The sequence below is a fragment of the Lichenostomus cassidix genome, chromosome 2 (assembly GCF_008360975.1).
Source record: "Lichenostomus cassidix isolate B80296 chromosome 2, HeHo_3.0, whole genome shotgun sequence".
NCBI classification, from domain to species: domain Eukaryota; kingdom Metazoa; phylum Chordata; class Aves; order Passeriformes; family Meliphagidae; genus Lichenostomus; species Lichenostomus cassidix.
This window is the reverse complement of record NC_139482.1, coordinates 6,015,520-6,040,870: the sequence shown is the minus strand read 5'-3', so window position 1 is coordinate 6,040,870 and position 25,351 is coordinate 6,015,520. Positions and strand designations below refer to the sequence as shown.

Genomic DNA, 25,351 nt, shown 5'->3' with positions numbered 1-25,351 from the left:
TTAGTTCAAACATGGTCATCTGGTTTGGCTTGCAACTGTGATTTCTGTAGACTTAGGCTCAGTTTCTTCTCAGACCACTGACTGTCATATACAAATCTTTTCACTGTGCCTCCTTCCTCCACTCTTCACTGGAAATAAGAAGATGTTCCTGACTTACAGGAAATGGAGATAAGGAGTGATGGGATAAGGAGTTTGTGAGATTTTCTGATTTTCTAATATTAGAGATCCATATAAATAACTGAAACACAGGACTGAAATGGCAAGAGTCTTTGCTACTAACAACAAAGAAATGCAGATAGCATTGCTGGTACCCTGCCATCAAATCATGTGTTCCATCCCCATGAAGAAAACCAGACCATGCAAAGTTAAAACTATTTAGGCTGTCAGAGTTCAAGTGAATTTAAGTTTTGGGTACTCTGTCTGACAAAGTCACTGTGATGGTGACTAGTTATAAGGAAGAAATGTTTTACAATGAGGGCAGTGAGGCACAGGCTGCCCAGAGAGGTGGTGGATACCTTATCCCTGGAAACATTCAAGGTCAGCTTGGACAGTGCTCTGTGCAGCCTGGTCAGGTTGAAGATGTCCCTGCTTGTTGTTGGGGCTAGATGAGCTTTATAGGTTCCCTCCAACCCAAACCATTCTACGACTCTGTGGTTTAAAGAAGTTTAATTCTTCAATTTCCTTTTTGCCAATGGTGATGATTACTCCGAGCTTCATTTTAGGTCACAAAGTATTTTTGATAGCGATCAACTTCACCTTTTGATCTGCCCAAGGCTATTTTTCTTTTGCTTCCAACACATCAAAAGTATTTACCTAAATAAAAAAAAAAAGGAAAGAAAAGAACCTCAACCAAGGACACACACATTCCTGTTTGCCTTTTTTTATCCCCCCACCGTTTTTCACAAAGGGGCAATTGCAGCTACCTGGCCTTTTCTGGAATGCAATCTGGCAGATGATTTCATTTTTGCTGTGGTAAGAGGAACAGCACAGTCCTAGCAGCAACAGCATCCTGCCAGCAAGTGCTGCCACCAGAATATCAGCAGGAACCATGAGCCTGAGGACGAGCAGTTCCCCAACAGCTAAGATCAGGGCCAGCAAAGAAGCATTAGATGGTTTGACCTATGGCATTTTATTATATTTACTTGTTTCCCAGAAGTTTGGGAGGCTCTGGATTCCTTGGCGTCTGGCTGAGCCAGGAAGATAGATTAACCGAAGGACTGTTACTGTTTTGTCTTGGGTGAGGCCTTTTGGGCAGCCAGCTGTTTTATTCTGTGTATTGCACAAAAGGTTCCTTTAAATCTGTGTGTTCTAGGGATGAAGGCTTGGAAGTGAGAGGGTAAACTGTTTGGTTTTTTTTTTACACAGCAGTCTTCACTAGCCAACATTGTTGGCAAAAGCAGACAGAAGAGAGAAATTGCCTCAGAGCAATGCTCATGCATGCTGCTCTGTCATGTAAAGTTTATACCAGAAGAGTCAGTCCAATATGGTGCTAAGGGCCTGATCATAAATTTCTCTTGCTGCCTGTCCCTAGCTGTTACAGATCACTGTTGGAGCATTATAACATGGTGAACATATTCAAGTTCTGAAAGTAAGGATCCAAAAGTCTAATGCCATAGCTGGACTACAATTACCTTATGTGTACACAGGGAGCTCTGATTTCAGCGGGTTTCTCCACAGACAAAAGTTTTCGCCTGGAATTAAATGCTTATCTGTTTGCAATTAACACATGATGGGTGTCCTCCTGTCAGGAGACAGCTTGAACAAAACCAGGAGACACTGTGAGGTCAGTTTCCAATCCACGGAGTGGGTTTTCTTAGATCATCCTTTTACAGTGCCATGTTCTTGTAACACAGTTCTTACTTTCACATTTTAAATTAGAAAAATTATTGTGTGCTCTCAGCAGTATAGCTCTTCCTGCCAGAGCTGCCTCGGAACAGAAGGAAAAGACAGCTTTGCTTTTCCAGCTATGGCTTTTTAAAACATTTTTGTCTGATTCAGTTAGGCTCCCAGAGAATGTTTCATGGATATGTAGCATATTATGCTATTACTGCAGTCTATCTGTGTTAAACCCTTTATCATTCCATAGCCCTTTGAAATAGGGATGGCTTGTAAGTCCTGGTTTACAAATGAGAAAACAGTTGCACAGAACTTAACCCCTCTAAGATTTCTCTTCGGCAAAATTCCTACATGGAAAGAGCCTGTTGCCTTCTTTGTTCTTGCCTCAGACCACTAATGTCAGTAATGTGAATGAGCCATGTGGGATTGGGCCCATGCTGGAGACAGGGGGCAAGGAGATATAACCTGACTGCTCCCACGTATTTCAATAAAAACTGTGAGTGCATAGTACTCTGGGAAGGTGGATTTCAAGTGATTTGGAATAGGCACCCTCTAACTGCTTGTAAGAAAATTTCCAGGGATTTTGCTCTTTGTGTGTAAGTCTTGACCTGTCTTTGTTTTCTTATGCAGTAATGAACAAAAATTAAAATTGATAAGCATATTAATAAGTTAATGATTAACTTTCTTAACAATGTTTGCCTTCAGATTACTATTAGGAAGCATTTAAACTAATACAGAGGTCTCAGGATTCCTATTTCAGCTCCCTTGCACACCTGTCTGTCTGTACTGGTCAAATCTTTGAGGTTTTCCTCACAGCTGTTAAGAGATAGAAACTTTAATAGCATGTTTACATATATTGTATGGCCAGGTTAAAGTCCATACAGCTAAAAGAAGTTCAGGTCTCAGGTTTATATATAGATTTTTTTTTCTGATGCAACAAAATGAAAAAACAAACCCATAAAGCATGTGGACCCATCCCAAACTGCAGGTGAACACACTTTAAACCCCAAGACAATGTAAATAGAAAAAGTGTTTGCTGCATTCAGGCTTCTGTCCTAGATTCATCCAGACAGTTCCAAACTCTTTTGGTTTTCCTGTCAAGTTTCTGGATATAATTAGATCACTGACATGTCACTAATGCATTAAATGAGATCTGTAATATTAGAGAATCTCAACAGTGTAAGTTGAGATGTAATTTATATAATCAATGTAAAAACTGGCATTGTAGTGGTGATTCTCCATCTCCAAGCCCTCCATTACTTCACTGCTTGCCACTGCTTGAACTAAAACTTGCTGAGCAAATGTAGCTTTTCACCCCAGAAATTTTTGCTGTCTGCCAGTGGCTTGGGCCTTGCAAGTAGTGGTAGATTTCCCTTGTGACATGAGTGAGTACCACAATTGGTGTGCAATAACTGTTCCAGGAGTTTGCAATTTACCCACCAAGGAACAGATCCATAATGCTGAAAGGAGTGCTTTATTCATATGCCACTTGGGTAGAATCTGTTTTACTACTAGAGAAGAGTTGGGGATAAAACAACACTTAAAACCATAAGATTTTCAATCATAGAAACAATCAAGATGGGTCACTAGCATTGTGTTTGTTAATAAAGTCCTTTCATAGCTGTTCAAACATCTTACCCATTAAAAGGCTGACACACTGATTAGTTTCTGCTGTCTGCATCAGACTTGGCTCACCTAGAAAACTTGAGAGCTGCCTTTTTCATGTCCTAGTGATAAAGAGATTACTCAGAGTCCCATGGAATAGATATATTCTGAAATAGATAGATAGATAGATAGATAGATAGATAGATAGATGATAGATAGATAGATAGATAGATAGATGATAGATAGATGATAGATAGATAGATAGATAGATAGATGATAGATAGATGATAGATAGATAGATAGATAGATAGATAGATAGATAGATAGATAGATGATAGATGATAGATGATAGATATTCTGAGGCAGAATATCATGTCACCTACCCTGGTAACACTTTCTTATCTCTTACAATAGGGTACTCAAATTAATGAAGGAGATAAGTTCATTACTGTACTCTACTCTGTAAAATGCCTTTTTTTCTGTTGTGCAGTTTGATTAGAACACATTCTTGGTTTCAGTCTTGAATTGGTCTTGGTTTTGTTTGGGGTTTGGTTTTTTTCCCTTTACAGGTCTCTTCAGACAGGGTGCTAATTTTTGCAAAACTTAACTTATAAATATATAATGTGCAGTTCATAAATAATAAATTATTATTATTGTAATTCCATTTGAAAATGGAAATTTGAAATTTGTTCATTTTTAGGAATTTATTGCAATTAAATTTTAACAATTTAATGAAGATAAATGAATGGCAAAAATGGGAATTGAAGTTTCTAGGAACTTTTAACTTCAAGGGCCTTTTTTCTCCTGAGCCCCTTGCACCTCTGCTTAGCACAGAGATGGGAGAATTTAGCCACCAGATATAATAAACACAACACTCCAGTGTTCTTTGGTTTTGTGTGCAGGGTTGTGTATGGGAGTGTAGAGCCCTCGTACCTTTAACACCTCTGGTGTAGCCTTTCTCAGGTGTTCTCACTTCTGTATGACTTTGAACTTTATATAGAATAAAGAAGGTCCCAGCAGGGTGTGAAGACCTGTAGCAGAGTCCTCCTTCCATTAAAATTGCCTGTAGCAGACATAACAGTACAAAGTTCAGGCAGCTTGTTGAAGGCTGTTCTGATACAATTTTCTTTATCTTATCAAAAGTCCCCCAAAGAGCCGGATGAGTCCAGGCTGCTTCTTGGTCTCTGGTTCCTTGGCTCAGTCTGTCTTCAAGGATGCATGAGTCAGTTTGCTGTTCCCTGGCTGCTGTTTTCTAATTATCTGCCTATTTTTTTCTCTGGTCATTTTTATCTCTAACTATATGTTAGGAATATTTTGGTCCACAAAACTCTGACTTGCCTTAATCCATCTTAGAATAAAACATTTCTCTCTCACATTTTCCTAGTTCTGTCTCTGAACGTAGCCACAAAAATTTTGATTGCTGTGTGTACTTAGCCAAGCCATTTTGAGTTCCCTGCCACCTCATTTTCTATGTACAAAATCTTATCAAACTTGTTTGCTCCTTCTCTACTTACAAGTTCTACATCTTCAAAATGATGATTGGATATGAATTAGCAATTGCATCTTAACAGGGACAGTGAGAGCTGTGGTCAGCACCAGTAACCTGAAGAGGTGGATTGTAAATTTGGCCCATGACATTTATTACATCTGTCTGATCTGAGAAATATTCAAATCACATTTTAAGACCATTATAGACAGTTTGCCCAGACTCAAGTGTGACTAGTGGATGCATGTCAAATGTCAGCCTGGGACTGTTACAAAATAAAAGTAATTTTCATATGTTTAGCTCCAGTTTTATCTCTCATGATGTGTGGCTAGTGGCTCATTTCTTCTGAAAGGCTGGGCTTTGGCCAGTTTACTTTCCAGCTGACCTTATAAGACTGTACGATGTGTCTGAAAAATCAATTAAAAAAGAACTGAAATACACTTCTATTATATATTAACACATGTCCTTGTAAAGAAGGGCCATGATCTGGGTATGCAAAAGCTAATAATTGACCAACTTGTGGTGCCATACTATTTGTTCTATTTATTTTCTTTGCAGAAAGCATGCAAACTCTTCACAGGGACACTAAACAAAAATCTGCAGAATACCCACACCAAGTTTAAATAGGCACATTTGAAAAGGTTGAGCAATGATTATCAGTGCTTATCACCAAGGCTGTAAAAGAGAAAATTCTAACAAAAGAGAAAATTCAGATTTTATAGGTTAATAGCAGTGCATGAAAAATAGGTTTACTTTGGCTCATTGTAAGAAAAAAAACAAAACAAACCTGAAGATCTAATGTGATAAAGGCACATGAAACAACAGGTTTGTGGTTTTGTGTTACAAGAGACAAATTCAGCATTTGACTTCAGGAAGTTTCTTAGGGCTCCACAAGGCGTCCAGCATTTACTCAACTCTGTCTGTAAACCACTCAAACACGGAAGCTCAATGGTGACATTTGACTCAGTGCAGAAAGTCCTTATGGTCACCTGGGGGGACAAAGAGGACAATGCATTCTTGTGCCAATTGTTGTGGCAGAGGGGACATAGCCTGGAACTACCATGTCCAGTGGCAGCTGAGAACTGATTTGGCCTCCACCCTTGTTTGCCTTCCTTAACTTGTGTGCAGTCTTTTGTTACTGACTGTACTCCTTTTCCTTCAAGAATTGCCCTGTGCCCTGGAAGAATTTCACTTGCACAGATCTCATACCACAGGACTATTTCTTCCCTAAGCTACTTCCACTACAGTAATCTTTCATAGAATCATCATCATAGAATCACAAAATAGCCTGGGTTGGAAGGGACCTTAAAAATCCCCCAGTTCCAACCTCTCTGCCTCATGCAAGACACCTTTCACTAGACTAGGCTGCTCAGAGCTTCATCCAACCTGGCCTTAAACACTTTCAGAGATGAGGTATCCACAGCTTCTTTGGGCAACCTGTTCCAGTGCCTCACCACCCTCACGGTGAAGAATTTTTTTCAGTTTGAGGCCATTCCCCCTTGTCCTACATGCTTTTGTAAACAGTCTCCCTCCATCTTTCTTGTGGGCTCCTTTCAGGTACTGGAAGGCTGCAATTAGGTCACCTCAAAGTCTTCTATTTTCCAGTCTAATTGAGCATAATTTTGAGTTTCTATGCTCATGGTGGTGCCACACCTTCTTTGGCTTCATGGTACTTCCACGTGATGCCAGAACCTCTGGAAAAGTCTCATTATGTTCAGAATTATCTCACAGTCTGTAGGGCTTAAGTTAAAATGAGTCACTCTTACCCTTCCTCACTAATTTTTGTGAGAACTCACCTTTCCTTCTAGGCAAGGATATACATTTTGGGAAAACATCAGAGGACTTGGATCTTTCCAATAGTAAACTTCTATCCACATTGTTATGAGAGAATAATGGTCTTTCAACAAATGAGTACATTCTTAAATTCAGTTTATAATTCACAATGACCGTGAGAGATGAGCTAATCTGGGGTGCTTTCAATTCCAGCTTTGTAGTTTGGGAGCACCAAGATTTAAGGGTTACATTTTTTTTTCTCTGACTAAGAGTTAAGCTGGGGGCTGTATTTGAAAAATGTAATGACAGGGCAGACCCAGCCCTGGTATCCATCTGAGAACTGGACACTAATCTTTTGGTAGTCATACCTTATTTGACTTAATTCTGAGATTAACATTTACATTCTGGGTAGGAACATATTCCAGTCACCTGTTATTACCCTGTTACCATATTGAATATAATCCCTTTCATTAATATATTGCCGTTATCTGTTTTGCCTATTTCTCCTTGAAAATCTATTGCAGAACTTACTTGCTCTTAGATGTAAGAAACTTCTTCCAATTTTAAATGTTTTCATGCCAGGTTTTTTTTTTTTCATTTTTTCTTACAGCAACTTTAGATTTCAGCTCAATTGATTTGACTGAAAATACTCTCAGAGTCAGGCTGATGTTTTTTGAAAGAGTTTATAAATCTGTAATTCCAGTGCTCTCCATTTTTCTTCAAGGAGAAAGTACATGTTTTCTCCTGCCCAGAAATCCTTTGATACCAAGAGCTATTTATTTGCTTAGAGCAATTCTTCAGTTTTGGGAGTTTGTTTTAATTTTGCTTCTGCAGCTTGAAATATGTGGTCTCTCATAGTACATATTAAAGAGAAAACAAGCACATATTATCCAGGATCAACTTTGCTACTAATTGCTTACCCAGAGGATAAATAATGCAGCAGCTTTGCTGCAAAAAGAATTAATGAGGGACATATTTTTTTGATAGACAAGAAAATTGTATCATTCACTGAACTTTACCATTGAAGCTGTAATTTTTTTGTGTGGTTCGGGGATAAGTATTTGTGTGATGTTCAATATGTACTTGTTTGGGCATTGGGATTCCCTCAGCTTCTCTTTTAGTGTTAATGAGCAGAATGCACTAAAAATATTTTTCCTGAACTTGCTCTAATTTCATGGGACATCAGTGCTCTGGTGGGACTAAGCCTTTTGCTAAGGGATTACTGTCAGATTTTGCAGAGCTGAATGGAAAAGTTGTCCCCTGATCTCCAAAAAGCTTAAAAATAACTGAGTTTCCACTACCGGGAGTGGAAGTCTTGCTGATGAGTTGAAAGACAGCAAACCTCACAGATTTGAGGAATAAATGTTTGTCCAAATACCAAAACATAAATTCTGAGTATTAACTGCCTGAGAGTGGCATTTGACTATTTCATTAAGTCAACCACATAGTACCAAGTATTTTGTATTTTATTTTGGCAGTGAGATAATATTTGTTTAATATGGATCCCCAAGTCTTGATAAAACCAAAACTTCCATCATGATAAGATTGCAGGATTAGCCTCAGCTTTAGTAATTAATGGCCTTATTCCAGCAAATTTCATATGGAATGTTTGAGACTGATTTAAGATATATATGCCACATATGTTTATGTCTGCATATCAGCAATTCTGTATCTTTAATGTAGTATAAAATTAGACCTGTTTATGGTGAGTTTTACATATGGGTGGTTCTCCTATATTCTTAATTAGTTATACATTATTTAATTACTCTTTTAGTGTATGCAGTCAAAATACAAATGTGTTACAGTCCTGATTTGAAGTTCCCAGACACAAAAAGCTTGTCATGATAATCTTCTAGATATTTAATACCAATTTAGATATTCATGATTCTGATAATTCTGAATAACTGATAATTTTACCAGCTCAGATAGAAGAATAACGCTCAGTAGAGCTTACTACTGTACAATAAAATTATCTTCCACACAATCAGCCTTGTGCCATCAGGAGTAGTGTGGATAGGCAGGAGGAAATTTGCCAGGATGAGTGTTCTCTCTCTCCTTTCACCCAAAGCAGTTTATCAAGACACACTGGAGTGCAGCACTGAGGCTCTTGGGACCTCTCATCTCATGCTCAGCTCCCAGTGGAAATGGGTCTTGTGTGGACCACAGCAGTGCTGAGGCATAATGAACATATTTCACTCAGCTGAAAGAGCCTCCCACATTTCCCACCCACATATTTATGTATACCAGAAAATAAAAGAAAATATATGTGTATTTAACTAGAAGACCATGAGGTAAAGGTTATACACTTCCTGTCATCTGTAAGCTTGCAGAGATGCTTGCAGAAACAGAGGCAGAAATCATTTGCATCTCACCTGACCTGATACAGGATTTAAACATTTTTTTCAATCATCCCCCTGCTCTTCACTCTCCTCCAGTATCTAACTTCTGTGCCCCTACCACAAGTGATTCCTGATTTTATTCCCCTATCATCCAGCAGTAGCATCTTTTCACACTTTGTGGCAGACCTCCTTGGTCTGTAGAAGTGGATTCATTGTTGGGAGCACCTTTATGTTATAGGGTAATCTTTAGGTATTTGTTGCTTCTAAAACTCTTCTGATAAGATTTTAGAGCCTCTTCTTAGGAAAAACAACAAAAATAAAATGATATTGAGGTATTTTGAAACAAGAGTTCTTCCTGACAGGAAATTATGTTATTATAAATCTTTCCTTACTGTCATTTTCACAATTTTCTAATGCTGTTGGTCAGATTCAAAGTTATTCTCCTGGCTTTAGAATCTGACTGCCTGAAATTTGTTAAATCTGCACTTGCTGTGTTACAAATATATATTTATTTTGTAATTACATCAATGCTATGGCAATGTACAATCTGCAGTCTTTAACTGGATATATCGATCGCCATTCATGTGTCAGAAGGATTTTCTAATAATCATGACCCTTGGTATCTTCATCATTGCACATCTGAGGATTCCTCCTTGTATAGCTCATTTTCTGCTAAAAACAGTATAGTGGGAGCTCTGTTGGTCTCTTCCTATGGAAGTGATCTACTCACAGGTATTGAAAAGACTGAGGAACAACTTGAGTTTTGTTTGCAGAGAGCCCAAGCATGCAGGGAAGCCAGGATCTAACATTTCCATGCTCTTGGCACATGTCTGAGCTGCATATCTCAGATGGAACAGCAAGGCTTTTAGGAAAACTTACCTCTCAGACAGAGCAGCCATGACCAAGCTTCCTACTGGCACTGATCCCTGACTGGTGTTAATTCCTGAACCATGCCTTGGCAGTGTCTTGGAAAGTTGCAGTCAGCCTGAGCCAGAGCTCTGCAGGGACTGTGAACAGTTTAACAATCAGGACAGTGCCAGGACAGTGCTCAGGCCTGTGCCCTGATGCTCTGGTTTGCTGGTGGGGGTGACACTGCTGGTTCTGAGCCACCTTTCCAACATGTCAGCTTTAGTCCTGGGGAGATGGCATCTTGAATCAGTGTGGATGCACACTAGACACCTGCTCATCATGCTTGCCTGTGCTCATCACATGTGGAGAAGCATAAAAACAAATCCTGCAGCACCTCAATTACACAGAATAGGTACCTGGAATTAAAGAATGTGTTGGCATTGTTGCAAACAAGCCTAGTTTGAAAAGACTGTGCACTTAGTACAAGAGAAATACAATTTATTTATGAAAACAAGGAGGAGTTGCCATTCACCTCTCATGATTTTCTGATATTTGGTTCTTGTTGCACACATGTTGGATATCCATAGGTCCTGCATACCGAGGTGTGTAGCCAAGAAAAGTTTTGGTGCATTCTGATCCTTTGGAAGCCATTGTGCAGAAGAGATTTCATATCACTCTGCTCTTTCTTCTTGTTTTTATTCAGTCCTCTGTCTCATCCATAACCTATCACCTTCTTATTGATTCTTCACACATAAGGTGATTTCTGTGGCTCTGCTACTCCATGTGAGAGAACATGTTTGGATTGTTTTGTGCAGGAAATACACTCTGTAAGTGCAATTTTGCTTTCCCTAAACCAAGTCTTGCCACTGGTCTTGGCTGGAGGTCAAGTGGAGAACACAAAAAGTGTGTTCTGGCACACCTTGCTACCAGGACCTTGCAGCATAAGAAATTTGAAGTTGAACATGCAAATTTTTTTTTTTTTTGAGATCTTACAGACCCTTCTAGAATTGACTGCTCATGATTGCTTTTGGAAACCTCAGCTGGTTTTGCATCTGCACCACCAAGCAGTAACAGGCTGATGTTTTGGGGCAGTCTCACCCCCTTCACTCCGGAAGGAAAGTGGTGTTCCTGCCCACTGTCCTGGATGAGGCCCAGCATGCTCTATGCCAAGAAATAAATTCTAGTATCATCACACAGAGAAGGCTCACAGAAAGTGTGTTTGTAATTCTTCAGTTCTCTGAATTCTTCTCAGTTCACTGGGAAAAACCTGGAAGTACTTTCAGATTCATACCGTTGAAAACACATTTTGTTCTTATGCCCACACAGATCTAGTATAACTTTGTCTCTGCCTCCTTTAAATGCTCTTTTAGCTAATGTACTGCATTATGCATATTGTTCAAAAAGAAAATGAAAAGCAGACTCCTCTTGAATTCTATCTGTAATTCTCTAATTTGCACAACTGACAAAAAACACTCTATATGGGAAATGAATCTTTTTCCCCTAGTTTTGCATATAATCTGCTACATTAAATTTTGATTGAAGTTATCTGTCTAACTTGTAGGCTTATATATGCAAATCAAAAGCTCCAAGTATTGTGTTTGGCTAAAAGCCAGAAATTCTGACTCACAATCAGCAGAAAATACAAAAGAAATTTTCCTGTATCAGTAAGTAAGAAATTAGATTCTTTAAAAAGGCTTTGTCCATTTCTTCTATGACTCTTAAGTGCTAAGAAAACCTGAGGCTGAACAGCACCATTCCAGTTAATGGATTTTTTATATAAATATAGAAACCAATATAAAAAAACAATGTCTTATATGGTACTTCAATCATCGGAAGACTCTTCTGGCTCTCAGAACCAACAGAAGTTGTGTGAACTTTGAAAAATCAGCCTCAAGGTCTTTTATCAAGCTGTTGTGTTTCAAACAAGAAAATGTGTTTTTCACGTTTGTACCTAGTCAGGTCTTCCAGACACTTTCTAGCAGAAATGACAAAGTGTTATTCTAATTTCACTCTTACAGTGCAGTGATACAAATGAGAAATAGAACTTAGCCATCAGCATAGTCAACAGAACAGTGCTGGCACTAATGTGAACCACACAAGAGGGCACACCATGCACCCATCTGATTTCCTGTGCCTGCATCTGTTCCTGTGGGGTCACTGCTGTGGAGCATGAGGGCAACCACATGGGGATTGTGGTTCTGGAGCCATGAAGATGGGACAAAGTGAGGCAAGCTGGCAGCCTCCTGCCAATCCTTGCATCAGTGCCCATGCCACAGCCTTCTGTATATTAGTAAATCCATTCTATGGGCCTGCTCATTTCAAATGAAGACTTCTGAAACTTTATGATACCCAGGATCAGCTGTCAAGATGTGCAACTGAAAAAGGAAGTAAACTCAAAAATCTGCCCCTTCCCTTGGCTGTTTGAGAGAAATTAGCAGTCAGATTAAATTAGAGAATTAGCAGTCAGATTAAATTAGAGAAACAGCCTAGAAAGTTCCTATGAAACTTCTTCTCTCTCACTTCCTCTCCTCTGCATTGTGGTCTGGATGAGAAGACATCCCAGCAACTCGGTGGATGAAGCAGTGCAGCAGCTCTGCAGGGAGTGAGCAGCACCCAGCAGGAATGGTGTGACAGGAGGAGGGAGCTGCAGGGCAGACTGTGCTGCTGGGCTTCAGGTGACAAGAGAATTCATTGCAGTAACCACTGACATACCAGAAGGCATCTGACAGCCTGCAGAGGAAGCACAGACACCTGTCCATACAACCTCTCCATTTCAGCATAAATATTTGTATCTCTTGCTGCTGTCATGTTCCTGGAGACCTTCTGGGAATCAGAAGTTAATCTCATTAACCTCATTATCTCACCTTGATTCAGCCACTCAGGCTTTCCTGGCAGACTTGCAATTTCTCCTGCAAATTTCCCCACGTAAGGCTAATTGCAGTTTTGCTGCAAACAATGCAATTTAGCTGTCTACAGGAATCTCCTCATGTTGAGCCTACATTCTACTTGACTTGAAATCTGCTCCCTGCAACTGTGCAGGGACTGCTGCATCCCAGTACTGCATCAGGTTAATCAGATTATTCTGGTAATGAAGTTAAGGAGCCCTATACAGCAGGGTTGAATTCAATCTAATAAATGTGTTGAACAGAAACTGAGCAATCGACTTCAAGCGTGCTCAAAGAACCGAGCAGCAAATTGGAGAACAGAGAAGGATGGAGAATAAAATCAGAAGGATGAGAACAAGAGGTGAAATGTGAAAAGAAAGGGACAGGCAGAGGAGGAAGTGCAGAGACCAACATGGACAAATATTAACATAAAAAGAGAATAAGGAGAAAAATAGCCGTGATGAAGCATAGGTAGGTGCTGGGATACTGGATACCAGTAACAGCCAGACAAGCTCTTGGGCATTCAGATTTCAAAATGTCTTGATTTTTAAGGATTTGTTGCTAAATCCTGGAAACATTTTTTAAGGGTTTGAAAGTCCACATAAGAATATATGTACACGTATACTTAAGAAATAATGTGGTTGATCTGAGAAATTGCAACATTTATCCTGGCATGGAATACACACATTAATATGGTTGGAAATTTAGTCTCCAAAATGGGACATCTGCAGGGTTTTGTGCCTAAAAAATACTTACAGATTGCATGTGTGAAAAATCTACATTAAATGCTCACAGTATGATTAATATGTCATCTGCAGACAAAGAATAATAGTTACTTTCACACACAGTTTTGTTTCTCTAATACCATATATAAGTGTTTGACAGTATTACTAACAACAAACTTTAAAGCATTACCAAATAAAATCTGGTTTTAATAAAGATTTAAAACCCACCAGCAACTCACATGCAGTTCACCACTTTTTAAAGACAGTTTTTCACTTAAAGTCTTAAAAAAACCTTTATATATTGCATGTGAAATCTCAACACAAAAGTTCACTGGTGATGTATTATTTTCCTTATAGCAACTATAATCAATACAACCAAGTCTCAAAGCAAAGTTTTATGGCTATTTTATAAACTTAGGAATGTACTTGGGAAATTTATTATGGAAAAATTGACTCAACCTGTATTTTAGTATTAACTTGGGCAAGTCCTGTGGCAGGGTGTAGCCCAAAATGTACTACTTCTGCTGAGTTATAGGTAGAGCTGAGTTGCAGTAATGGGGAGCATTCAGGTGGTGTAGGGGAGAGGCAAAGTGTGGCTGGTGTGTTTGAAATGCTGTTGTGCTTTGTCCCCCTGAGGGTTCATGAAACCTCTAAGTGTTTATGTGATAAATTTGGATGCCTCATCCCTGGAAGTGTTCACGGCCAGGGTGGATGGAGCTCTGAGCAACGTGGTCTAGTGGAAGGTGTCCCTGCCCATGGCAAGGGGGTTGGAATGAGATAATCTTTAAGGTTTCTTCCAACCCAAACCACTCTGTCATTCTATGATATTCTTAGAAGTATTTTGGAACCCATTTGTCTGTGAAAATAGTAATTTAGATGCTTATATGCATCTGAAAACATGGTTGTTGGTAGCCAAATTGATCAAAATATCTTTAAGTCTCATTAAAAGTATTTACAATGTTGTTTGTTCATATGCTGCCTACATTCATCCATGAAAGATCAAAAAACAAAGGATAAAAACATGGTGCCTTAATGTCTGAAATAATTGGCGATTCCTTTATTTTACAGCAGGGTCTTATTTACACTTGATTTTACAAGGAGTCAACCTCCTGAAGTCTAGCAGCTGTAGGAGGATTTAGGCTTTGTTATGTTGTTTGTTTGTTGTATTTTTTGTGGGTTTTTAAAATGTGTCTCTAATCCTCAGAGCTGCAATGGGAAGTTTAAAAATATGACTGGAAGATCAAAGGTCATAGTTGGAATCTTATAGGGTCAAAGGAAAAAAATAAGGGTAACAGCCCATTGTGGTATTCTGAAAGTTATAAACATGCTTAAGGCAGTATCATGATCAGGGGAGGCTGATTTGTGCTTTTTTTTTTATGTTTGGGAGTTTGGTCATACTGCCTTTATGTTATTTTCTGAAACTTCTTTTACAATAACCACAATGATTAACACAAATAATCAAAAAGAAATTGATTTAGACTTAAAATACTTATTGTAGAAAATAAATTATAATATTGTGGAAACAATTTTGCATAAACAAGGGGAAGGACTATTTATATGGTAGAATTTATTCCACCTTGCATGTTTGTTAATTCAATGAAGAATGACCAGGAGATCTGCTTGCTTACAGTACCCAGTGCCAAAATCCTTCTAAAGAAATTCTATCTTTTCTTCCTTAATTTAACTTTCAAAACCACAGCAGCTAGAAAAACGTTGCGACAGTTTTTTCATAGGCATGTTTATGAGTAATTTTTTCATTTCTTTAGTCCAGGGATCAGTCATTCCCATATCCCTTGGCAACAGCACTTTGCTGGGAGAGTTTATATAAATGTTGGGAGAAAGCAGGTGTTACAGACCTGTTCACATCCCTTCCTGACCAATGTTGTTAACCCCTGTCTCATTTCTGGGTCTGTTTCCTTCCATGACATCCTGTAGGAACCTATAGGACAGTTGTCTATTACCATAAAGAAAAGGGGTCACATTTTTACTTAATCCTGTATTGTTTTAGAGAAGTGGCTACAGACTTTACACCTGACCAAACTTTGCACCTGTTAAATACTGAGACTTCCATAAAGAGGGAAATAAATCTGAATCTTTCTATTTCTTGAAGATAACCACCACAACCCTGTGTTTTGTCAGAAGATTTTTTAGGAAAACTCTTTCCCCTTCTCTTCTCAAGGCTTATAACTCGTTGGTTTATAGAATCTCCTAAGATTTGTTGGGAGTGATTACATTGTAGGCTTTGTAATGCATACACACATAGCTTTGAACCCAGGGAAAATCTGCATTTAAGTGCTGTGATTAAAGGTCTGTGGCTGTAATGGGCTTGGTATTATTGTCAAATTCAGGCAGGTAAAAAGTTCCAAAGATTGTCAAGGGAAGAAGAGCCACTTCTAAAACAAAACCTTTTATTTTGATGCAGAATGTACGCTTGTTTCTCTGTGTAGAGAAACCACCTGCTATTCTAAAGAAAAGACACCTCTCTCTTTGCTGTCGCAGACCCCAGCCCTGGAAGCAGCCTGGCAGCAGGGGTGACACCGCCTTGGGTTTGAGCTGCGGCAGCAGAGCAGCCACAGGTGAAATGATGTTGGAAGCTTTTCCTTCTCTGATCCCTGTGACGCCAAATCCATTCGCCAGCGGGGGCTGAGCCGCCTCTTTCGCTCGGCTGAATCTGCGAGCGCGTTGAAGGCTTTTTGGAGGGAGGGAGCGGAAAAACCTGCGTTCAGGAGTGGACTGCGGCCCTCCTGGGCTTGGCACACGTTCTCTGTCAGCCCGGGGGAGGGAGGGCAGCCGCGGGTTTTGCCCAGAGGGAATGAGCCTGGAGCGGCTCCCTCCTTGTCCAGCGCCATCCCGGGCTGGGCTGGGGGACCGCGGGCGGGAAGCGCCAGCCCCGGGGGAAAACATAACCCTGCCTTAGGGCACGGCCGGGAGGAATCCTGCGGGGAGGGAGGCGAGGAAACAGCCTGGGAGGTCGGGAGGGAGAGGAACCGCGCCGCCTTTGGGCGTTTTTGGCAAGGTGAAAGGCAGCCTTTTCGCCCACCTCCGTGCTCCGGCGGCCCGGGGAATGCAGGCAGAGCTCCAGCTCCTCTCCCCCCGCCAAGGGGCCCGCGGGGCGAGCGGCAGCCGGGGGAAGCGGCCGGACTGCGGGAAAGTTGCGTGGTGCTCGTTTTGCAGCTCGTTTTGCATCCTGGAGACCCTGCCGGAGCTCTCCGAGCGCTCGGGCACCTCCTCCTGCCCTCCTTCCTCCCTCCCTCCCCGGTCGGGCTCCCCGTGGGACTCCCCGCTCTGCCAGGAGCGTCGCTCGAGCGCCTTCCCTTTTCGGGTTTTGTGGCCTTTGGGTGTTTTGGGGGTTGTTTCTTTTTTTTTTTTTCTCTCTCTCGTTCGGTGAGAGTGCGGCCGGGCTGGGCGAGGGGAAGGAAACTTTGTTCCCCCCCTCCCCCAGGATGCTCCGGATATTTTTGAAAGGGCGGAAGAGTGAGAAAGGGAGCAGCGTCTGTAAGGGCATCTCATGCTCTTGCGAAGGTCCCCCCTGACACCTCGCTGCTGGGACTAAAGACCCGAGCTGGAGAAACTCCTCCCCTTCCCTCGGCTTCTCACATTCTCCCCCCTCCTCGTACCTCCCCCCCACTCCCCTCCCCAAATTTCCTAAGGCCATTAGGAAGGACAAAAAAAACAAAAAAAAAAAAAAAAAAGAAAAGAAAAAAGAAAATAAGGAGCCTGGAGTAACTGCGGCCCGTGGGACGGTGGGGAGAGGTGGAAGAGGAGCCTCCGTCTCCACATCCATCGCTCAGCACCACGCTTGGGTGAAGGCATGTGAAGCACTGCCATGGACAAGAAGAAAGATGCCTCCAGCAGCAAGAAGAAAAGCTCCAGCCACAAGAAACTCATGTTGCGAGTGCACATCCCCGTAAGTGGCTCCTCACTCTTCCTCCCCTTCGGCAGCTGGCGTGGCTTAGGCATGCTTTTCTCTGACATGGAGCGCAGAAAGGCAGGGAGGGAAAGGTGTTTCCTGCGCCAAGCTCTCGAGTTTGGGGCGTGCTGGGCAGGTGGTGCAGCTCTGCAACAGGCGATCCTCCGCATCTGGGGTGGGCTGAACAGTGGGGTCTTAGCCCCCCGTGCAGTGCTGGGAGCTCAGTGCAGTGTCCGCGGCAGTGTCGTCATTATCCTCGTTTTAGAAGCGACTCTTACTGCCTGCTGTCCCAGTGCTCCTGTGCCCTGGGCTGTGGGTTTGGCACAGTTTGTCTCACCCAGTTCCCTCGCAGACTGGCAGCACAGTCTAGCAAAAGGTGTGTTCACCCCCAAACGCTTGTCTCAACATTCCCAGGTTTGGCTCCGGGAACTGTCCCTGCCTGTGGCTGCGCCGGGGTTTAATCTGACTCTTCCCTCTCTCTCAAGACTAATCCAGTTCTGAATTTCCCAGGTTTGGGGAAGCCAGAGCTCGCTCAGATTTGGATCCGAGCAGTCTGGTCTTTGCCGAAAGAGCAGGGCAGTTGTATTCACAGTGGAGCAGACTAGTGAGCCGTGCAGTCTGTTCACCAGCTCTGTTTTGTTCTGTATATTGCACTATAAAGTAACATGCAAGGAATTACATTTCATACATACAGAATAACCACAGATCAGAAGGTTTTTTTCTGTTTCCAGTGAGTACTTACAGGCTGGCTGGTTCCGTCTTCAGAATTACATGCCTTTCAAAACTTTGATTATTGGTTTTCTTAACTATTAGGATGTTGTTGTGTTCTATGTAGCTGTTAGTTTTCTATTCTCAGTCCTGATGTGCTTTTGGTTTCAGTGCTTCTGGCAAGAAATTACAAAGTCCTTGTATCTTTTCTGTGCACTCTTCTGTTGTTTGGGGTTTTTTGTTTATTGGTTTGTTTTAAATCTCATTATATAAAAGTGGGAAACAGTTCTACCCGTGTCTCTGCCAGGCCACCAAGGAGCAAAAAGATATTTCTGGTTGTAAGTTTTTCCTTTGTTTTAGGAAATAATAAGGAGTCAAAGCAAATTTATTAGGTGTCTCAAGTGTGTGGAATAAAATGGAGGAAAAATACATGACTCTTCTGCAGATTTTATTTTTCTCTGGGGAGGAATGCAAGCCCAAGAGCCCAAGCCAAAACTTCTGGAGCTCTGAGTGCATTCAGTGCTAGAAAAAAAGGGTCTGTTTCTGCTAACATGGGTGTTGCCTATGTATTTGTGACAGAAGATTGTAGGCAATAAACTTTACCACGTTGCCAGTAGTACTTCACAATAGGGATGTGAAATACCAGCAAATAAAATACACCACACCAAAGCACCACTCACCCTGTGCTCGTTATTCCTTCCCACCCTGCCTGCTATATTGTCTCTGCCATCTCTTTCCACTGCCCCCCCACCTCTGAGTCAGTCTAGCCAGAAACTCTTGTGCAGCTGGATCTCCACTGCTGCTCCCAGGAGCTGCATTTTCTGCCTACTGAGGAGCCATAGGTAGTTTTGGAGTTTTCTGTGGTTGTTGCAGGATTTTACAGGATCCACCTGGTGCTTTTGAAATACCTACTGACCACCAGACATCTCTGTCCACACCAGAATTAAAAAAAAAAAAAAAAAATCCTCCTTTTATGGTGTGAAGCTAACGTGGAAAAAGTGCCCAAGGAACTCATTTGCACTAACACATTATTGACAGAGGAATGCTAATACTTCTTCCTAATTTTCTTTCTAATCTATACACAACCTTTCTTCATGAGTGTTGCCTTAGTTCTGTCTTGGATGGAACAATTTTAGTAGTGGTTTATGTTTTTTTATGTTCATTAATCTCTTGGTTCTTTGCTGTGCAGTTTGTCACCTGGGTAGTGGCAGTGACTCAGATACAAGCCTGCAAATACCTGATGTTGCACTAAAATCAACATAAGTTTTGTTGTTCACCCAGTTGGAAGTAATTCAAGATTTGGTAATGAGACAACACCTTCCATCCTTCCTCTCCATCCCCAAAATATGATCCTTCTCCTCCATTCTGCATCATTCTAACATTCCTAAAGTGGACTGAAATGAGCCCAGGGTCTTTCAGGTTGTACTCACATTTTTAGTGATTTTCTGGAATCTGGCAGAGTTTGAACATGGCTGTGCTATAAGAAAGAACATTTTTCTCATTCTCCCTACTTGACAGTGGAATCTGCATTTGAAAAGATCTGTTTGGACTGTTTTTTTTCTCTTTCATAACGTTGTCTTGGCTGTTGTTTTGAAGCATCATTCCTATTATTTCAGTGGCGCCTGTCAGTGTAGCTGTAGTTGTCAAGGGAGCTTTCACCAGACAGTAATTTTTATTTTGTTCATCCTCTTCTTTGTGTTTCTGTGCGATCATGTTTATTGCTGAGACATGTAATTCATGCTCATTTGGATCTTCAAATTAGGAACAAGAGAAGAACTAACAAGATCTGAGTAGGAAAGGAGAGGAGAGAGGAGTCAATTCTGAAAGAGAAAGCAGTGGGACAGAGAGGTACTGTTGTGATGCAAGCTGGCCTAAAACATTTATTGGTCATGTAGAAATGCAGATTGAAAAATTAATAATATGTATTGTGAAAAGAAAGGTGAATGATGCAAAATACACTATAATTTGGTTGGAGGATTGTGAAATAATAGGCATTTCTGAAAAGAAATTTGTGTACATTTCTTCCCTCTCCCACATATTTTTATATTTCTAGGTTTGTCTGTGACAGTGGGAAAAAATGGATCAGTTGAAGAAAGCTGCTTTGTGGCTTGCAACACTCCAGGGCATTTCTCAGGTGTATCTTTCCCAAGGAAGAACAAGACACAATACAAAAAATCTGAAATTTACTTTCTTTTAGTGCTCAGTTTCCTTCAGCACAGGTGGGTGGTGCCCTGCCTGTGCTTCTGGGAATGGTGGTGGACCACTAAATTCCTGCAAGTTGGCTTTCCTTGGTGCTCTCAGCTTGAGTTCAGTAGCCAAGAGTAAAGTGGAGACCCACTGTGTTGTGTAGTGTGGCAGGGGAGTGTTAGCTGAATGGCTGGAATGATGGAACATCTTCTTGTTTGGTTGTTGTTTTCTTTGTAAGCACACGACTGACTTAAAGTAGTAATTTATATGGACCATAATATAATTGCAGGAGCCTTTTTAAAGGTCATAGCAACTTCTTGTCTCTCCCAGCAGCACATTCAGAAGTCTTGAAATTAGAGATGCCTAAATGGAAATTTCTAGTCCAAATATCTTTAAAAGCTGCTACAGATTTAAATAGAAGCCTTGGCTCTCTAGATGCATCATATCTGTAATATGAAGACATTAGCATTATAAAATTCCATTTTAAGCCATTAGAACTTAATGCTTGCACATTGCTTTGAACATTTTGAAAACTCTATTCTGAGATGGGATGCAATTGTCTTCTGAATAGGAGCTCACCGCAGTGAGATCAGAATGTTCTTTTGTCATCTCGCAAAATCGATCTGTTCTAATGTTAACGTTGCCATTGTAGTCCCTGGTGCTGCTATTGCTGGGGAAAAAAAAGGAAAAAAGAGAGAGATTCTGCTCTTGTTTACTTTGAATTTCATCTGGGATGGTTCAGCCAGTGCCAGCAAAGTTATGCTGTATTTACATGAGCACAACTGAGGGCAGAACCTGTCTCAAGAGCTTCACTCTGCCAAGTGCCAAGCACCTGCTGCTCCCAGCAGGTGGGAATTGCAGGAGCTTGGCACTTCCTTGGATTTTTCCCAAATACATCACAAGGTGACTTTTTATTCAAAAGAACAAAGAAATTTTTTTCACAATAAGCACAAAAATAACATCTGTGAATGATATCAAAACATCTTTCAGTTCAGTGTGGTGTCTCTTGCCTCTGGTACTTTAGCCCTAACAGCAGAGTTGATGCACTAGAAGGATGTGCTCAGAGATCAGGATGCTTTATTTTAAATGCCACACAAAGAAACATCTCTGCACGCTTTCTCCCATTTCTTTGTCAACCTCCATGATTTTGAAGAGACTCCTCAATGTCAAAATTTATTGCTGTTTCCAGGTTTGGTGTTATTCTGGGATGCCAGGCTGAACATCAGATGGCTTAAATATTTCTAACCCAAGGGATGACAATGATGTTCTGACAGCTACTGTTGGCTCAGGCTCTGCCCCTCCATCTTGCTTTCCACACTTGCAAAGGCATTAATGGCTGCATGCCTAATAAATCACTGTGAAATGATTTTGTTCTGTCACAGTTTTTGCAGGGTGCTTCTTGTCTCCTGGTAATTGCAGGTTGGGCTGATGAGAACAGCACTTCAGTCTGGGAATTGCTTTAGGAAGCTGCAGATGGGGAATAATCCAGTGAATTCTTTCAAAGGTGAAGAGGAATCAGCTTCCAGTGTGATACAGAAATGAAAGAAATGTTTGTTTTCTTGGGAAAAGGAGGTGAAGGGAGAGAGAGACAGAGGAGAGAGAAATGTTTCCCTAAAATTAAATCTGCAACTGTTCTCCCTGTCACTCTCATAGGGCAGGCTCTGAGTTGTCCTGAGCCTCTGTGGCCTTGAAGTTTAAATTTGGATTCCTCCCTCAAGGGCTGATATATTAAGACAGGAAAGGGCAAGTGGTATTTGCTCAGGAGCATTGAGATGGCACTTGGAATTTATCTGAAGCATAAAAGCAAGGATTCATGTTTACAATCATAATAGCTGCCACTGCAATTAAGGGAGCTCTGAGTCTTTTTGCTTATGCTACAGCTTGCTTATGCCTAAGCATAACAAAAACAGGCCATCAGCTAATTGAAAAGTGCTGTGTCTTATAAAACATCACTTTTTCTAGTATGAGATTTTGCTCCTAAATAGTCTCACCCAATCTCCTTTATTTATACTTGGGCCTTTGAGGACTGTGGGCTCAGAGGAAAGTGAATTTTCTTGGAGAAATAAGTAATGAATGTGGAAGGAATCTCACAGAAATGTAGATGGTGAGACTTTTGGCCACGGGGAAGTTTGTATTGGGAATTGGTGGAACAGAAGAAAAGTCATGCTCCAGAGGGATCAGGAGTGAAGTGGAAGGTGGTGATCTCCACCTAGGAGGTTCCAGCACCTATTCATAGACCCACAAGGTTTAGCATATGCTTAGCTTCACCTGGGCACCACAGTCCATTCAAGGGAGCTGCTCAGATGTGACTGAAGCCAGAATTCAGCCCTCATTTTGTTGACGATTTATGCACAGTCATGGAAGTAGGTTGGTGTGCCCAGGTGCTGGCTTGGCAGGGCTAATGGGAGCAGAAAGGAGCCAAAACTGAGTCAGCATTGGTTGCTCAAATTAGGGACATTCATGTTGAGTGAAGTAAGATGTATAATTCTAATCCCTTTGAAGAAAAGCTGAATTTCTAGCAGAAGGCATCCCATGAACAGGGAGTAATGAGAGCAAAGTTGGTTACAAGAGAAATGAAGCATCAAGGAAGACATCAGCAGCAGACAAGAGATGTCACAGAATGTCTGTCTGGCATAGAAATAGCCCATTTGTGGGCTGTTTTACCACAGACTGATCACCTGGCTTTGGGAATTGGCTCCTGATCTGGTTGCAGGGGATTGCTAAATTTCCTACTGTTGTTTGCACTGTAGACACACTGGAGAAAGTGTTACAGTCTCACAATCAGGGAGACTTGTGTGTGTCTTCAAAGGCTAAAAGAAAAAGCAGCTTGAGTGTATCTTGAATGGGATGTGGGTTTTCTCCTGAAAAGGAAAACTTACGTGCATCCATGAATATAAGATACCATCAATAAATATAAAATATTATTTGTGGCTTGGTGATACACTACTAGTGAACTATTTATTGTACCAGCAGTGAGCTAAAACACTGATGTATGTGACAATTTCTGCTGCAGAATGATTTTTGTGTTTTTCTTTAGGTAGTTGTAGAAACTGGAATATAATGCTTCAGTTTAGTGTTTGCTTCTCTATTACTGTCTCTCTTAAATTGCTTGCATATAAATACATATGAAATCTTTAAAGCATGAAAGCGTTATTTACACCATAAAGAGCCAAAACATAACACGGTCCTTTAGTTTTTGACATTGAGGATTCATAGAATGGTTTATAACATCGTTCAAATTTTCATAAAATTTAGCTTGACAGTGAATTACATTACAGAAGCGTGACCCAGTGAGATGCAGAGCAAATGCATTGCAGTGTGTGTTTCATGGTTGTCATTTATTTCACACACCGTGACTCTTCAGACCTTATGGTCATTATTGCAAAGGGTGCCTGTGACCTTCTGCTCCAAAAACAGAACCTATGTCATAAGCTGAAGACTTAATCTAATTTTGTGACCAGAATAAGAGAGCTATATGCCTTTTTTAAGCTGCTGGAGAACACATTCATAGATCTGGGGATTCATTAGGAGGAAGTGTATGCATTATTGGCATTGTCTGTCATGTTATGAAGCCTTTATCATCATTTATTCACAACAGGCGTTGTGCAATTTTCAGTCAACTTTTCATGTCAGTAATGCTGCTGGAACAATGAAAATAGGAAAATACTCTGCTTCTGCAAGCTGAGTAATGCAAACCTCACTGAGTGGTCAGAGTGCTGCTTGACAGGACTACATTTTCCTGCTCAGTTGTGGACTTAGTAGAGGTCTTTTATGAATGACTGAAGTTTGGGTCAGGTTTGTGGAAGCTACACACCTGTTGTTGATTCCTTTAGAAGAGTTAGGATCCATTTTCTGTGGAATTGGAGAACTCAATACTTGGTGAGCTAGATTAGGGGTAAAATCTGAATCCAAGCATGAAGAAACTTAAATGAAGACAAGCTCTCCATAGAAATGGGATAGTTTTAGGAATGTGGTGGACTAAAGATGTGCCATAAGCATTGCCTGTTGCCTGTCTAGTGAAAGAAATGGATTGTTACCTGCATGCCACTTATTTTGAATGGACTCTACATGGAAATCTGAAAAGAGGAATTATATAGAGATTGCTCTAGTGTGTCAGGATAACTGGTTTTGCTACCTAACCTTATTCTTTGACAAACTTCCTCTGATCCAGGACTGTTCTATGCCTTTAAATAGGTTTGCATTTAATGTGTTTGTTAAGCCTGTTGTTGCCTTGCTTTTAGCCATGTGGCCTTCAGCAGGTGTAAGTGCAAACAAGTGTTTTTACAGAATCATGGAACTGATGAGGTCAGAAGAGAGAGCTCTGGAGGTTGTCTAATGCAGGTGTTATTGCTGACCCAGTGGTCAGCTAGAGCAGGTTGCTCAGAACTGTACCCTGTCAGATTCTGAATATCCCCAAGGATGGAAATGGCACAGTTTCACTGCTCTGACAGAACACATTTGGGCAAGTGAAAGTTCCTGGAGACAAATTATTGTTCAGCCACAACACAGGCACATGGAATTTAACTCCACAGTTGGTTGTTCCAAAAGCATAGAGCTAATGTGGGGAGTGAAATTGGATTTGGCTAGTAGGAGTGTAGTGTGGAAACTTCTGGGGAAAGGATTGTCTGAGATGGGTGTCGAAACTGGAGGCATGATAGTCCCAACAAGACTTGAGAAAGAAAGGAAGAGTAACTAAGAGGTAAAAAAAGGTGCTTAGTCAGTGTTATCATGCTGTATATGTGAGTTTGCCAGCTTCTCAGTAGAGCATTGCTTCTTCTGGAATGTGGTTTTCATCATGCATTGTCATTCCTTTTGCATAAATTCATTAGAGGGGGATTTGCTGCTACTGAGTATTAATCATGTGTTGGAAGTGTGATCTAAACCAAGAAGCATGAGGGAAGACATTCAGGGATAAGAGCACAGAATCATCAGCAATCTGAGTCTCTCTCTGCTGTAGGGCCTGAGGGCAGAGGAGGTGGAAACTGTACATTGATGAATAGCTGAGGCTTTAGGTCCACAAAGAATGAACTTTTAAAGTGTCAGTGTGC

At 41.0% G+C, this 25,351-nt stretch overlaps 1 protein-coding gene across 1 annotated transcript in view; it reads left to right on the top strand.

Moving 5' to 3' along the window:
* The first annotated feature begins 17,325 nt into the window (after positions 1 to 17,325).
* PRKAG2 (protein kinase AMP-activated non-catalytic subunit gamma 2) overlaps positions 17,326 to 25,351 on the top strand; it is a 206,258-nt gene continuing 198,232 nt past the window's right edge. Inside the window, exon 1 of the mRNA XM_085050220.1 lies at positions 17,326 to 17,405. Within this exon, the coding sequence (XP_084906346.1) occupies positions 17,385 to 17,405 (21 nt within the window). The 5' untranslated portion in view covers positions 17,326 to 17,384. The remainder of the gene's footprint in view (positions 17,406 to 25,351) is intronic.